This window comes from Sander vitreus, chromosome 17 (assembly GCF_031162955.1).
Source record: "Sander vitreus isolate 19-12246 chromosome 17, sanVit1, whole genome shotgun sequence".
NCBI classification, from domain to species: Eukaryota; Metazoa; Chordata; class Actinopteri; order Perciformes; family Percidae; genus Sander; species Sander vitreus.
This window is the reverse complement of record NC_135871.1, coordinates 31,576,470-31,588,969: the sequence shown is the minus strand read 5'-3', so window position 1 is coordinate 31,588,969 and position 12,500 is coordinate 31,576,470. Positions and strand designations below refer to the sequence as shown.

Genomic DNA, 12,500 nt, shown 5'->3' with positions numbered 1-12,500 from the left:
TGAGGGCTTACTGCAGCGTGAAGCGGATCAGACAAAAGTTTGCAGTTTGCTGCTGACAAGAACCGAAACAGGCGTCCTTTAATAACAGCACTGCCTAAATATTATTCTGTAAAAGTCTAACAGTTCTTTATTGACTTTCTTTTCAGAACCAGACGTTGTGCAAAGGCCTCAATGAACTTCAGAACGGACAGGTAAGGACATGCACTGCTTCTATCTTTGATCCAGCTTCTCTGGAGCCTTTATTTTGAAAATCATTCTTCCTGTTTGATATCTGCCTCGTAAGAGCAGGTGTTCAATGATTACCTTCATGTAGTTAAAGTACAGAAGTATTCTCTCCTTCATGTAGTTAAAGTACAGAAGTATTCTCTCCTTCATGTAGTTAAAGTACAGAAGTATTCTCTCCTTCATGTAGTTAAAGTACAGAAGTATTCTCTCTCCTTCATGTAGTTAAAGTACAGAAGTATTCTGTGTCTGTGTGTCTGTCTGTGTGTGTGTGTGTGTGTGTGTCTGTGTGTGTCTGTCTGTCTCTGTGTGTGTGTCTGTCTCTGTGTGTGTGTGTGTGTGTGTCTGTGTGTGTGTGTGTGTGTGTGTGTGTGTGTCTGTGTGTGTGTGTGTGTGTGTGTGTGTGTGTGTGTGTGTGTGTGTGTGTGTGTGTGTGTGTGTGTGTGTGTGTGTGTGTGTGTGTGTCTGTGTGTGTGTGTGTGTGTCTGTGTGTGTGTGTGTGTGTGTGTGTGTGTGTGTGTGTGTCTGTCTGTGTGTGTCTGTGTGTGTGTGTGTCTGTGTGTGTGTGTGTGTGTGTTTTTTAAAGTGACAGAGAGTGTTTGTGCCTACAGAAGTATTGCTGAGGACTGTAAATGGCGTCTTTTGGCTTCTTCGCACAGAGCCGAGACCAAAGATTCATTACACGTCAGTTTATTTTCAGAGCTGCGATTCATTACGGAGTGGAAGTCGATTCCTCTTCCTCGCTTTGTGGCAGTGTTTTCTTTCCGCAGAGCATAAGCGTAACAAAAACCTAATTAAAATGAACTGTGGATAATTGTTGCAAGGCATCGGCGTGTGTAATTGAGGCTGAACAGGTTTACCTTGTAAATGGGTAGATTGGGTAGAGCGTCCAACCGCTTTCAACGCGGCATGACAGTGGTGTTGTCAAGTGTTTGTGGCTGTTAACTAGACGAGGTCATTAAAACGGCTTCTTGAGACTCTCAGAACTGGAGTTTCAGCCAGACGACACCAGTCTTCTGAACGTAACGCTCCTGCTGTTCTCCTACAAATCTGACCCGTTTTACAAAAACTTTCTATATCAGAACTATGACAAAAGAACGTTGAAAAAAGTGACAAATGTTGGAAAAATGCAGGAAAAAAATAATCAACAAAAAACATTTATTGTTTTTAAACGCTGAAAAAAGTGACCAAAAAAAAATCAGAGAAAGTGACAAAAAAAATCCATCAAAAACATTGCCAAAGGTGCAAAAAAAATAATAAGTGTGAGAAAAAAACATCGTAAAAAGCGATAAACGCCAAAAAAGTGACCAAAACATTTGAATAAAATCGACAAAAACGTCGAGAAAAGTCTAAAAAAAAGAACAACAAAATGTTGACATTTTTACCCAGAAAACACAAGGTTGCAGGTCGACGGGAAGACAACACGAGAGTTACCGTATTTTCTGGACTATAAGTCCCTCCGGAGTATAAGTCGCATCAGTCAAAAAATGCGTCATGAAGAGGAAAAAAACATAAGTCTCACTGGACTATAAGTCACATTTATTTAGGAATTTATTTCACAAAATCCAAGACCAAGAACAGACATTTAATCTGGAAAGGAAAGTTATTAAACTACCCAACAGCCCCCAGAACAAGGGGCTGAATACGGTAGGTGTCTCTACGTTAACGTAACGTAGCTGCTCTGTTGACGAGCCTCTCCCAGCAGCACGTTGTTCAAGCACCCATCTGTGGACTCCTTCCTCCAGCTCTGGCCATCTGGATTTCAGCGCGACTAGCTTTCTTTGTTTTCTTCATTGCAGTAAGACTAACCTTTTCTCCAGTCCCTCACAAGTTTCTCTCTCACTCCAAACTCTCCTTCTGCTGCTCGATTACCGTTTTCGGCTGCGTGTTTTACTACCTGCAGTCTCCTGCAGCTTCTTTTCTTTCTCAGTTGTCTTTAGGAGCAGCATATAGTCGTCACAAGCCTAGAGCGCCTCTCGCGGCTGTAGACGGTAATGTTTTCAGCATGAAATAATATTTAAAACATGTTACATTATATATATTTTGATATATAAGTCGCACCTGACTATAAGTCGCAGGACCAGCCAAAGTATGAAGAAAAGTGAGACTTATAGTCCAGAAAATACGGTAGTCACACTGAGAAATCCAGAGGGAGTTGTGTGGAGCTGATAGTCTTAATTACCTTTGTAGCAGCTTGGAGGCTTGGAGTCTGTTCACAACTGCTTGCAGTTCTACCGTAGTTATTATTGTTTATTTGAAGCCATTTTTCAACACAGACCACACATTACAACAACCAGTTACCAATCCACTTCATCAGGTGCTAGTTAAGAAAATAAAAAACTAAATTCAGACATTTCTTCTATTACATCCAAAAATAAATAGCCCCACATTTCCTAAAATATCTCCTCTCCCCATTACTCTGTATGTCAGGGTTTCCCCCTCCATTCATTGTTTAAGTGAAGCATCTCAACAATTAATACAACTAAAAGACTTTTAGTTGCTCTAGCTTTACCAATGTTTCAGACACAGATATGGGGATAATAACGGTCCAAAAAGATGTGAAAAAGAGACGCAAAACTACCATGAAAAGACACAAACTGACAAAGAGACGTCAAATGACCCCAGAGACCCAAAACAGCCCCATTGGAAACAAAAAAAAATGACCAAAAAGAGACTCAACACGACTACAAATGTCTGTGGGAATTTGCATTTCTTTTTATTGAAAAACGTAACAATTTCTTAAAGAAAGGAAGCTTAAACCCAACGCCAAATATGCACACCTAAGTCTTCTACAAAGCCAGGGAAAACACTGTAAGTAACATGTTTGGATCCAGCCATTTTTGTGCCATCGGCCATTTTAACCCAACAGATAAACTTTTTTTTTGTCGCTAAAGAGTAGCTGCCAAGGTCCTCCTCCAGCCAGATAATGAAGAGTACGTCGTGTTACTCCTTCCTTTGTTACCTCCCCAAGGCATAATTAGACACAGTCGAAGAGGGAGATCAATCCTGAACATCATAATACGACTCCGAGTGAAGCTGTTAAACGATCCTCCGGAGACTTTTCGGTGTTTAACAGCCAGCGGGCATCACTGGGAGGCAGGCTGCTGTCTTAATTCCCTAAAAACTGAGTTAATTCAGGGTGGATCCAGCGCTCTTGACCCTCCCTTTATCCCAGCATGCACTGAGACACCCAGGACTCATCTGAAGTTCACCACACAGACGGACAATCACATTGACACTGACAACATCATGGAACAGATACCTACAGCGATAGACCTTTTTGTTAAAGAGTAAGATCTCCATTACCAAACTACACCAGACTCCATGTAAATAATCAGGACTTTTATCATCGTAAAACACACTTCATTCAAAGTGGACAGAAACTAAATGAAACTATCAAAAGCCGTCTTGGTTCATCTTTCCACTGTTCCAACAATCACCACTCTGGTTTGGTTGAAATAAACCCTTAATTCACCCATTTACATGTGGAGATATGCTGGCTCTGTACACGCTAAAAGTCCTGATTATTTACATGGAGTCTGGTGGAAATATGCTGGCTCTATACACGCTAAAAGTCCTGATTATTTACATGGAGTCTGGTGGAAATATGCTGGCTCTATACACGCTAAAAGTACTGATTATTTACATGGAGTCTGGTGGAAATATGCTGGCTCTATACACGCTAAAAGTCCTGATTATTTACATGGAGTCTGGTGGGTTTGGTGATGGTGATTTCGGGGCTGTTTCATGTTAAACTAAAAGGATCTTCCTCTTTAACTAAAAGGTCTATCTCTGTAGGGATCCTTTCATTGTTGTCAGACACTTAGAATAATAATCTGAGTCTGTCAGCGGCAAAATCAGCATTTATCAAACACAAACCCCCCCGAATCCAAACTATAATGTCCGGTTTTCTGTCCTCAGTTGAAGACCGTTTTATAAGTTGGACCTGCCCTCCATTGCTGAGTGTCTTCACATGAAGGACAGTCTTTGTGACGCTGGAGATCCACCATGTCTCTGACTAAATCACCTCCTGCTGCAGGCAAATTAAATATTGACTTCTCGTATTGACTTGTGGATCTAATTTTAAGTGATTGCGGATGAACAATAATGGTGCAGGGAGAAAAGAGTCGGCTTTAACAGCGAGCTGTTGGTCACTTGTTAAGGGCGTCATAATTGGCAGGACGGAACAAATCATTGAGCTCGAGAGGGAACTAGTTTATGCAGAAGTCAGGGTCGTTTTTAGTGTCGGGTGTCAGGAGGAACACACCTGTATTTAACGGTTCAATCAGAGCGGCTGCTGCGGAGAGGCTGAGCTGTGTTGGAGGGAAGAGAAAGTGATTTGTGCTGCAGGTATTGATGCTTCAGAGCCAGCTGGAGGACGGGCGACGAGAAGGGGACATAAATGGTGTTGATGGGAGGCCGCACGCTGGCGTCCAAAACATCCTCCGACGGCGAGCCCCGCCGCGATGCAGAGCCTGCTTGGACCAGACAGAAAAACTCATCATCTCAGACACAGCCAGCGCTGCAGAAACATTTTTCATTCTGATCCACTCGGTCAATATTTGCCCGCTGGCCTCAAACCAAATACACTGATATTGAAAGTCGTCACACTCGGAGAGGCAAGAAGAAAATGAAGAGGCGAGAGAGAGAGAGAGAGAGAGAGAGAGAGAGACAGACAGAGAGAAACAGAGAGAGAGAAACAGAGAGAGAGCGAGAGCAGATGGAGCTCCACACATCCTACATAAACTGTGACGAGATGGGAACGGTCTGACATCTTTGGGGAGTACGTTTAGACTCAGAGAAGGAGATACGGACCTTTTCCACAGCAGACATGATGACTTGTCATAGTAGGAAAAGCACAGCTGAGATTGATCACCTTAACGATGGCTCAGTTCCATCTAGTGACCCAGTGAGATATTTCAGTGAGTCAGCGTGCTCAACACCAGGGTCTCTAAGTGGAATGCAGCCATCATTAATGGGTTTGAATACACCTGTGATTTACCTACTATGACAGGTCAACATGTCTGCCTATTAGCTGCTAAGTGTAGCTTAGCACAAAGACTGGGAGCAGAGGGAAACTTCTAGCATAAAAAAAATCCACTTTTCAACATCTCCCAAACTCTTTATATTGTTTATATAGAATATAGCATAATTAATAATTAGTACAAGTTAATAATTATCATTTCATTGATTGTTAACAGTAAAATAACCTTTTCTTTAAGATACAGGGAGCCAGAGGAGTCCATCTTTGTAGAAAAATGTCAGTTTTCAATTGTAGGACTGTAACATGGACTAGTTTCAGTCTCTGAGTCCGTGGGACTATTACACTGTTACAGTTATGATTATCCTAGCGATCAGTAGGAGTATACGACGTATGTATCTTTTGGTTCCTGTTTGATTTTCAGAAGGTACTCCCAGGAGAAACAACATAGGAACTTCAGTAACATTTTCAAAGCAGGACTTTTATGTCGACCTTACACCAAACAACTTTTCAAGCCACTGTCGCAGACTAATTTCAGATATCTGAATGAAGCCCTGAGGGGGGGGGGGGGGGGGGCCCTCCCGTCATCTCCATCGTTTGATGTAAGCTCATATAATTCAGTCCCAGGCTGTGTCTCAAAGCGCCTACTGTCACACTTCAAACACTTAGTTTGAAGTGTATCGTGTAGATAACGCAGAAAGTCAGAGCAGTGAAAGTACCAGGATGACCCCCTCAAAAGGTTCAGTGTGGAACGATGGACACAACGCACACTAAACGGGCGCCATCTTGACTACAAAGCGGAAAGAGGGGAGGGACCAGGGACGTCGACCGGCAGCTGATTGGACGAACGCGTCACGTGGGTCTGGCTTCTCCCAAATTTCAAAGCCAACCATCATGGCGTCTCGTTCAGATCTCATATTTTACTAAGATAGTTCAGCGAAACGTGTTTCTGAAACATTTGAAGAGAGAAACAGGCCGTGCAGCTGCTGAATCTTCATTTCACATCAACAAAGGTCAGTTTAAGAGATTTTCCTCAGATTCTGAGAGGCGGCGAGCCGAGCCGACCTCTCGTCATTTCCGGAAAGTGTTTTAACGTCAGTATTCCTTTTGGGACAACACTAACCATCGAAAGTGGGCACTACGGCAGGAAGTGGTCAGTGACCATTAGCAGTGGACTGACGGAAGTATGCAGAGTGAGACACAGTCTCTGTCAGTCTTTCTCCCGTCTGGACGTTCAGACAAAATCAGACAAGTCTTGGTAGTGAAGTTAAATCATGTGAACGTTGTCAACAACCAATGGGTGCTCTCCCTCTCAGCACCAAACAGGAAGTAAACAGCTAGAGCCGTGCTAAGCTAACCGCTAAAGAGGGAAAGTTGCTGATTTTTAACCCTCCTGAAGCGAGTCATCCAACGGGAGTTTTACTGGCAGATAGACGCAGACCTCCGGGTACTGGAGACATTCATCTGCATGTACAGCAGAACAGAACATCTGCTGACTTTCCCTTAAAGTTACCAGCTAACGCTAGCAGTAGCTAGCTAGCTTGGTTACATTTTTCAAAAGGAATCTAGTTGTCTTGTGTCCCTGACAGATCCCCAGTCTCTACATGTTAGGACAGTCTCTAACGTTAGATGTGAGATGATTGTCAGACTTTTTGAAGTCTGTTTAAAGTCTTCTAGTGTACGGTAGGCATTACTTGTAGCTGAGTATTTTAACAGTTTAGTACTTTTACTGTTATAAAAGATCTGAATACTTCCTCCCCCTCTGACACAAGCACAAGATGAGAAAGTGAAGGATCTTGGCGGCTCGGTGGGCGGCAGGTCTTCAGGTTCATGTCCTGTTCCAGGTCTTTCTGTCTGACACGGAGCGTAATGACTCACCACATGCCAAGTCTGCCTCCAAACATTTGGTTAACCGCAGTCTCTCTGTTTGGACAAATTAACCTCCACTCGGCGCATACTGGCACTGAGCGCGCTCAGTCAGGCTTCAGCGGCCAGAGGTTTTTATGTAAGATGTGGTCGAGTAAACAGGAAACAAAAGACGACGACAGGCTGCATAAATACATCTTTAAAAACATGGAGTCGACAGCTGGTCCAGGTTTAATGTTTAGAGTCCACGCTGGTTTAAAAAACAGAAGAACAGTGCTTATCTGCTCCAGTTTTTCCAACGTTTTAGTCACAGACCGGTCAAAGATTATGTCAAATTGCATTTTTTTCCCCACATATTCTTGACACAGTTCCCCTAAACCCCCTGCCGCTAAATATGCTCACCGAAGTCTTCCACAAGCCGAGGGAAAACACTGCCGCGCCTCGTTTTACAGTTTGATTTTGGGGTTGTGATAGGTGATCCGTCAACACTCGCTGTTTGGAATGCATGTGACCCTCAGATCAATTGCAAACCATAATAATAGTGTGAAATACCTTTTTACTGTCGCTGTTACTTAAAGTAAGCTGATACATCTCTGTGAAGGGTTACCGTGAAAAGATACAGCCAGCGCGCTTGGAGGAGGGTCTGGCAAAGCGAGACTAATGTTAGCATAACGTTACCGTTAGCTAGTAGCTGGATTAAACACCTTAAAATGCTGACAGCTAAGCGGTGTAAAAGTGTGACTGTGTATGTCACTGTGTGCACCCCTAGAAGCGATGCATAATGTTGAATTGAATGAGGGGCACCCTCACATCCTGTGACATCCTTTTACAGTTTTACATTTATAGTTTTTTCTTATTGTATAATGTCGACTGACATTTTCAGGAATACATAGTCATGGAAAATTGCCAAAAAGTCATAAAAAAGTATTGGTTGGAATGCGTATGAACCCTGTTTTAATATTCCCACAGATTCTGACCCACTCCTCATGCTGAGTTTCATTCTTAAAGGTCTTAAAAAGTCTGAACTCTACCTCTGAAACCTGCAGAAACCCTGATTTTAGTTCCTCCTCCTCCCTGTTACGTGATGCGGACCACCCTGTTACTGCAGCGAAGCCCCTCCCCTGTATGGATGAGTGTGTTAGGATGTTTCCTCCCGTCCTCAGGCTGTCGCTGTCGTAGAAGAGGGGGGGAGGGGTGGGAAGGGGCAAAAAAAACCTCCCTTTGTCCCCCTCAAAGCCCCCTGGGTGACTGCAGGAAGTTCTCGAATATCTCTGAAGAGATGCAGCGCGGTTCTGTTGACAGCAGTTCAGTTGTTACACTCTCTGTGATCTGCAGGTATACGCAGTATACCCACTACGAAAGCTCCAGGATTTCCATATACCCTCTTAAAAATGCCCAATGACACAACAACATACTTTCCATTATATTATATTGAATGGTCATCTGTGTTTTCCTTCTTCACATCAGGCTAAATAAAGGGATTTCCACCGTAAACTGGTGTATAAAAGTGTATCAGAATGCAGGAAATGGAGTCTGTGATGCTCAAAACTTCCCTGGTGGAGGACACCCAGACCCACCATACCCCCCCCCCCACTCTGATATGCCCCCCCCCCTTCCCCAAAGGCAGATTCTGGCCAATATATACAGTACAGTACACCCACTACAATACATTAGACTACACCACTGGTTACACTGTTGAGGAAACTTCATTTGCACATTGAGAGATCATTGAGTTTTTACTTTTTTCATAAAAAAATGACTCAAACGTATTAATCGATTGTAAAAAATATTGTTTACAAATTATCGATGAATCGATGAATGTTTGCAGCTCTATTACTATACAAGAGAACTAGAATTAATAAAGTGACTTTGAGGGTTTTCGTGGCCGTCAGACGAACTGCAGCTCCGGGATATTTCACTTCACGTGTGGAGGCTTCTTTGGTTTTTGTGTGTTTGAGTGTCGAGTGTGTGGTCGCTGCTCTTTGTGGCTGCATCTGTCCGCCTCTATTGTTCGCAGGGGTCCATCTGCCAGTTTCCAGCTCTGCCCCCCCCCCCCAGGCAACAAACACCCCCCAAACCCTCCTCCTCCCATCCTCTCACTGCGGAGCCAGCTGTCCCTTTCTCCCTCCATCACTCAATCATTCAGTGTTCACAAACTTCCCAACTTTACTTTTGTCGTGTGTGTGTGTGTGTGTGTGTGTGTGTGTGTGTGTGTCTGTGTCTGTGTGTGTGTAGCTGTGTGTGTGTCTCTGTATCTGTGTCTGTGTGTGTGTGTGTGCCTCTGTGTGTGTATATCTGCGTCTGTGTGTGTGTGTGTGTGTCTCTCTGTGTGTTAATCTGTGTCTGTGTGTGTGTGTGTGTGTGTGTGTGTGTGTGTGTGTGTGTTAATCTGTGTCTGTGTGTGTGTAGCTGTGTGTGTGTCTCTGTATCTGTGTGTGTGTGTGTGTGTGTAGCTGTGTGTGTGTGTGTGTGTGTGTGTCTCTCTGTGTGTTAATCTGTGTCTGTGTGTGTGTGGCTGTAGCTGTGTGTGTGTCTCTGTATCTGTGTGTGTGTGTGTGTGTCTCTGTATCTGTGTGTGTGTGTGTGTGTGTAGCTGTGTGTGTGTGTGTGTGTCTGTGTGTGTGTAGCTGTGTGTGTGTCTCTGTGTCTGTGTGTGTGTGTGTGTGTGTGTGTGTGTGTGTGTGTGTGTGTGTGTGTGTGTGTCTGTGTGTGTGTGTGTGTGTGTGTGTGTGTGTGTGTGTGTGTGTGTGTGTGTGTGTGTGTGTGTGTGTGTGTGGGTGGGGGGGGGCATGTCCCCCCTGTCCCCAGTGAAATGACTCCCTAGTTTACGTATGTATATACGTCTGTCTATTGATCAACTTGCATGTAAGTTACGTGTATTTAGTATTTTATTTGACCATTTCTTTTACATGTACTTGAAGTCAACATGGCGGTCTTTACAGTTAAGTTTAGCCGAAAAAGGGCGACAACAGTTTATTTTAGACACCAAAACTTGTCAATCAAAACTAGTTACGTTTTTTTTGGAGCTGCAAAGATTCATTGATTAGTTGTTAAATGAATCGCCAACTATTTGGATGATTGATTAATCAGTTTGAGTCATTTTTTATGTAAAAAGGGGTAAACTAGTGTGATGTCAGCTTGTTAAATGTGAGTATTTTCTAGTTTCTTCTCTCCTCTGGGACAGGACACTGAATATCTTTGAGTTGTGGACAAAACAAGACTTTTGAGGACGTTATTTTGGGCTTTTTGGGAAACATTTTAGAGACCCAACAACTAACCCATTCATCGAGGAAATAATCCATACATTAGTCCACCATGAAACTAACCGTTAGTTGCAGCCCCGGTAAATAACTTAATAATATATGTGCATATATAACTGGGAGGGAGTAGAAAGTAATTTAGAGACTTTAGCTGTCTGAAAGGTTTTCATCAACAGCAAATAAGTCTGGACACAGACAGAAACTAAATCAAACTATCAAAAGCCGTCTTGGTTCATCTTTCCACTGTTCCAACAATCACCACTCTGGTTTGGTTGAAATAAACCCTTAATTCACCCATTTACATGTGGAAATATGCTGGCTCTATACACGCTAAAAGTCCTGATTATTTACATGGAGTCTGGTGGAGATATGCTGGCTCTATACACGCTAAAAGTCCTGATTATTTACATGGAGTCTGGTGGAAATATGCTGGCTCTATACACGCTAAAAGTCCTGATTATTTACATGGAGTCTGGTGGAGATATGCTGGCTCTATACACGCTAAAAGTCCTGATTATTTACATGGAGTCTGGTGGAAATATGCTGGCTCTATACACGCTAAAAGTACTGATTATTTACATGGAGTCTGGTGGAAATATGCTGGCTCTATACACGCTAAAAGTCCTGATTATTTACATGGAGTCTGGTGGAGATATGCTGGCTCTATACACGCTAAAAGTCCTGATTATTTACATGGAGTCTGGTGGAGATATGCTGGCTCTATACACGCTAAAAGTCCTGATTATTTACATGGAGTCTGGTGGAGATATGCTGGCTCTATACACGCTAAAAGTCCTGATTATTTACATGGAGTCTGGTGGAGATATGCTGGCTCTATACACGCTAAAAGTCCTGATTATTTACATGGAGTCTGGTGGAGATATGCTGGCTCTATACACGCTAAAAGTCCTGATTATTTACATGGAGTCTGGTGGAAATATGCTGGCTCTATACACGCTAAAAGTCCTGATTATTTACATGGAGTCTGGTGGAGATATGCTGGCTCTATACACGCTAAAAGTACTGATTATTTACATGGAGTCTGGTGGAAATATGCTGGCTCTATACACGCTAAAAGTCCTGATTATTTACATGGAGTCTGGTGGGTTTGGTGATGGTGATTTTGTGGCTTTTAATGTTGTAGGGGCTTCAGTTTTTGCTTTGTGTACTTTTTGGCATTTGAAACTTCTCGTTTGTTTAGTGAGAGAAATCCTAACCTACACACGTCTCAGATACTAGTACTAGAAGTAAAAGTTACAATACTTTGTTGAAGTAAAAGTATATACTCTTACAACGTTGTACCGAAACCTCTCCCCCTAAATACTTCTTCAGGTGTAATAATTTCCTCTCGGTGACGCCAACACTGACTTTTCATCCTCCAGTTCCTACCTCCTGGTTCTTGGTGTTCGGCGCTTTCTTCGTCGTTTTTGACACTCTTTCCGAAAAACCTCTGTACCTCTCCCCCTACATACGTGTTCAGCTGTGATATGTGCCTCTCTGTGACGCCCACACTTTGACCTTTCATCCTCCGGTTCCTACCTCCTGATTGGTCCGTTGCCGTCGCAGCAGGGACCATCAAACCAACAGAAGCTCCTGGTTTTGCCCAACAGATGTCCCTAATCCCAGCTAATCCAACATGTTAAACGGTTGTTTTCTCTGCAGCGAGCTCAGGGCGCCGACCCTGGCACCGGAGCTTTCCCACAGGACTGGACCCCCCCCCTCTGGTCCCGGTTGAGTGCTCTCCGCTGCCCCCCCCCCCACACTGCCAAGCACCGGCTGAATGAATTAATAACGTGTCTGTTTCCACCGCCATATGTGAGGCTATTTACGACCGAAAGGGGGAAGAAATATGAATATTTATCAGCAGTGGAAGAAGTATTCAGATCCTTTACTGCAGTAAAAGTACTAATACCAGACTGTAATAATACTCTGTTACGAGTTAAAGTCCTGCAGTGAAAATGTTCCTTCAGTAAAAGTGTGATAGTATCATCAGGAAATATACTTAAAGTATTAAAAGTAAAGAAGAATCCTCACGTTTTAGAAAGAGGAAACTATCCAAACAGTCAATCAACTTACAGGATCTTCTCTCTTCATTTCTTTCTGTCTCTCTTTCTGTCTCTCTGTCTCTCTTTCTCTCTGTCTCTCTTTCTGTCTCTCTTTCTCTCTGTCTC

General features: G+C 43.2%; 1 protein-coding gene across 1 annotated transcript in view; it reads left to right on the top strand.

The window, feature by feature from the left end:
• Positions 1 to 12,500, top strand: part of phf21b (PHD finger protein 21B) — a 114,688-nt gene that overhangs the window by 47,398 nt on the left and 54,790 nt on the right. Inside the window, exon 3 of the mRNA XM_078273468.1 lies at positions 147 to 191. Coding sequence (XP_078129594.1) covers positions 147 to 191 — 45 coding nt within the window. The remainder of the gene's footprint in view (positions 1 to 146; positions 192 to 12,500) is intronic.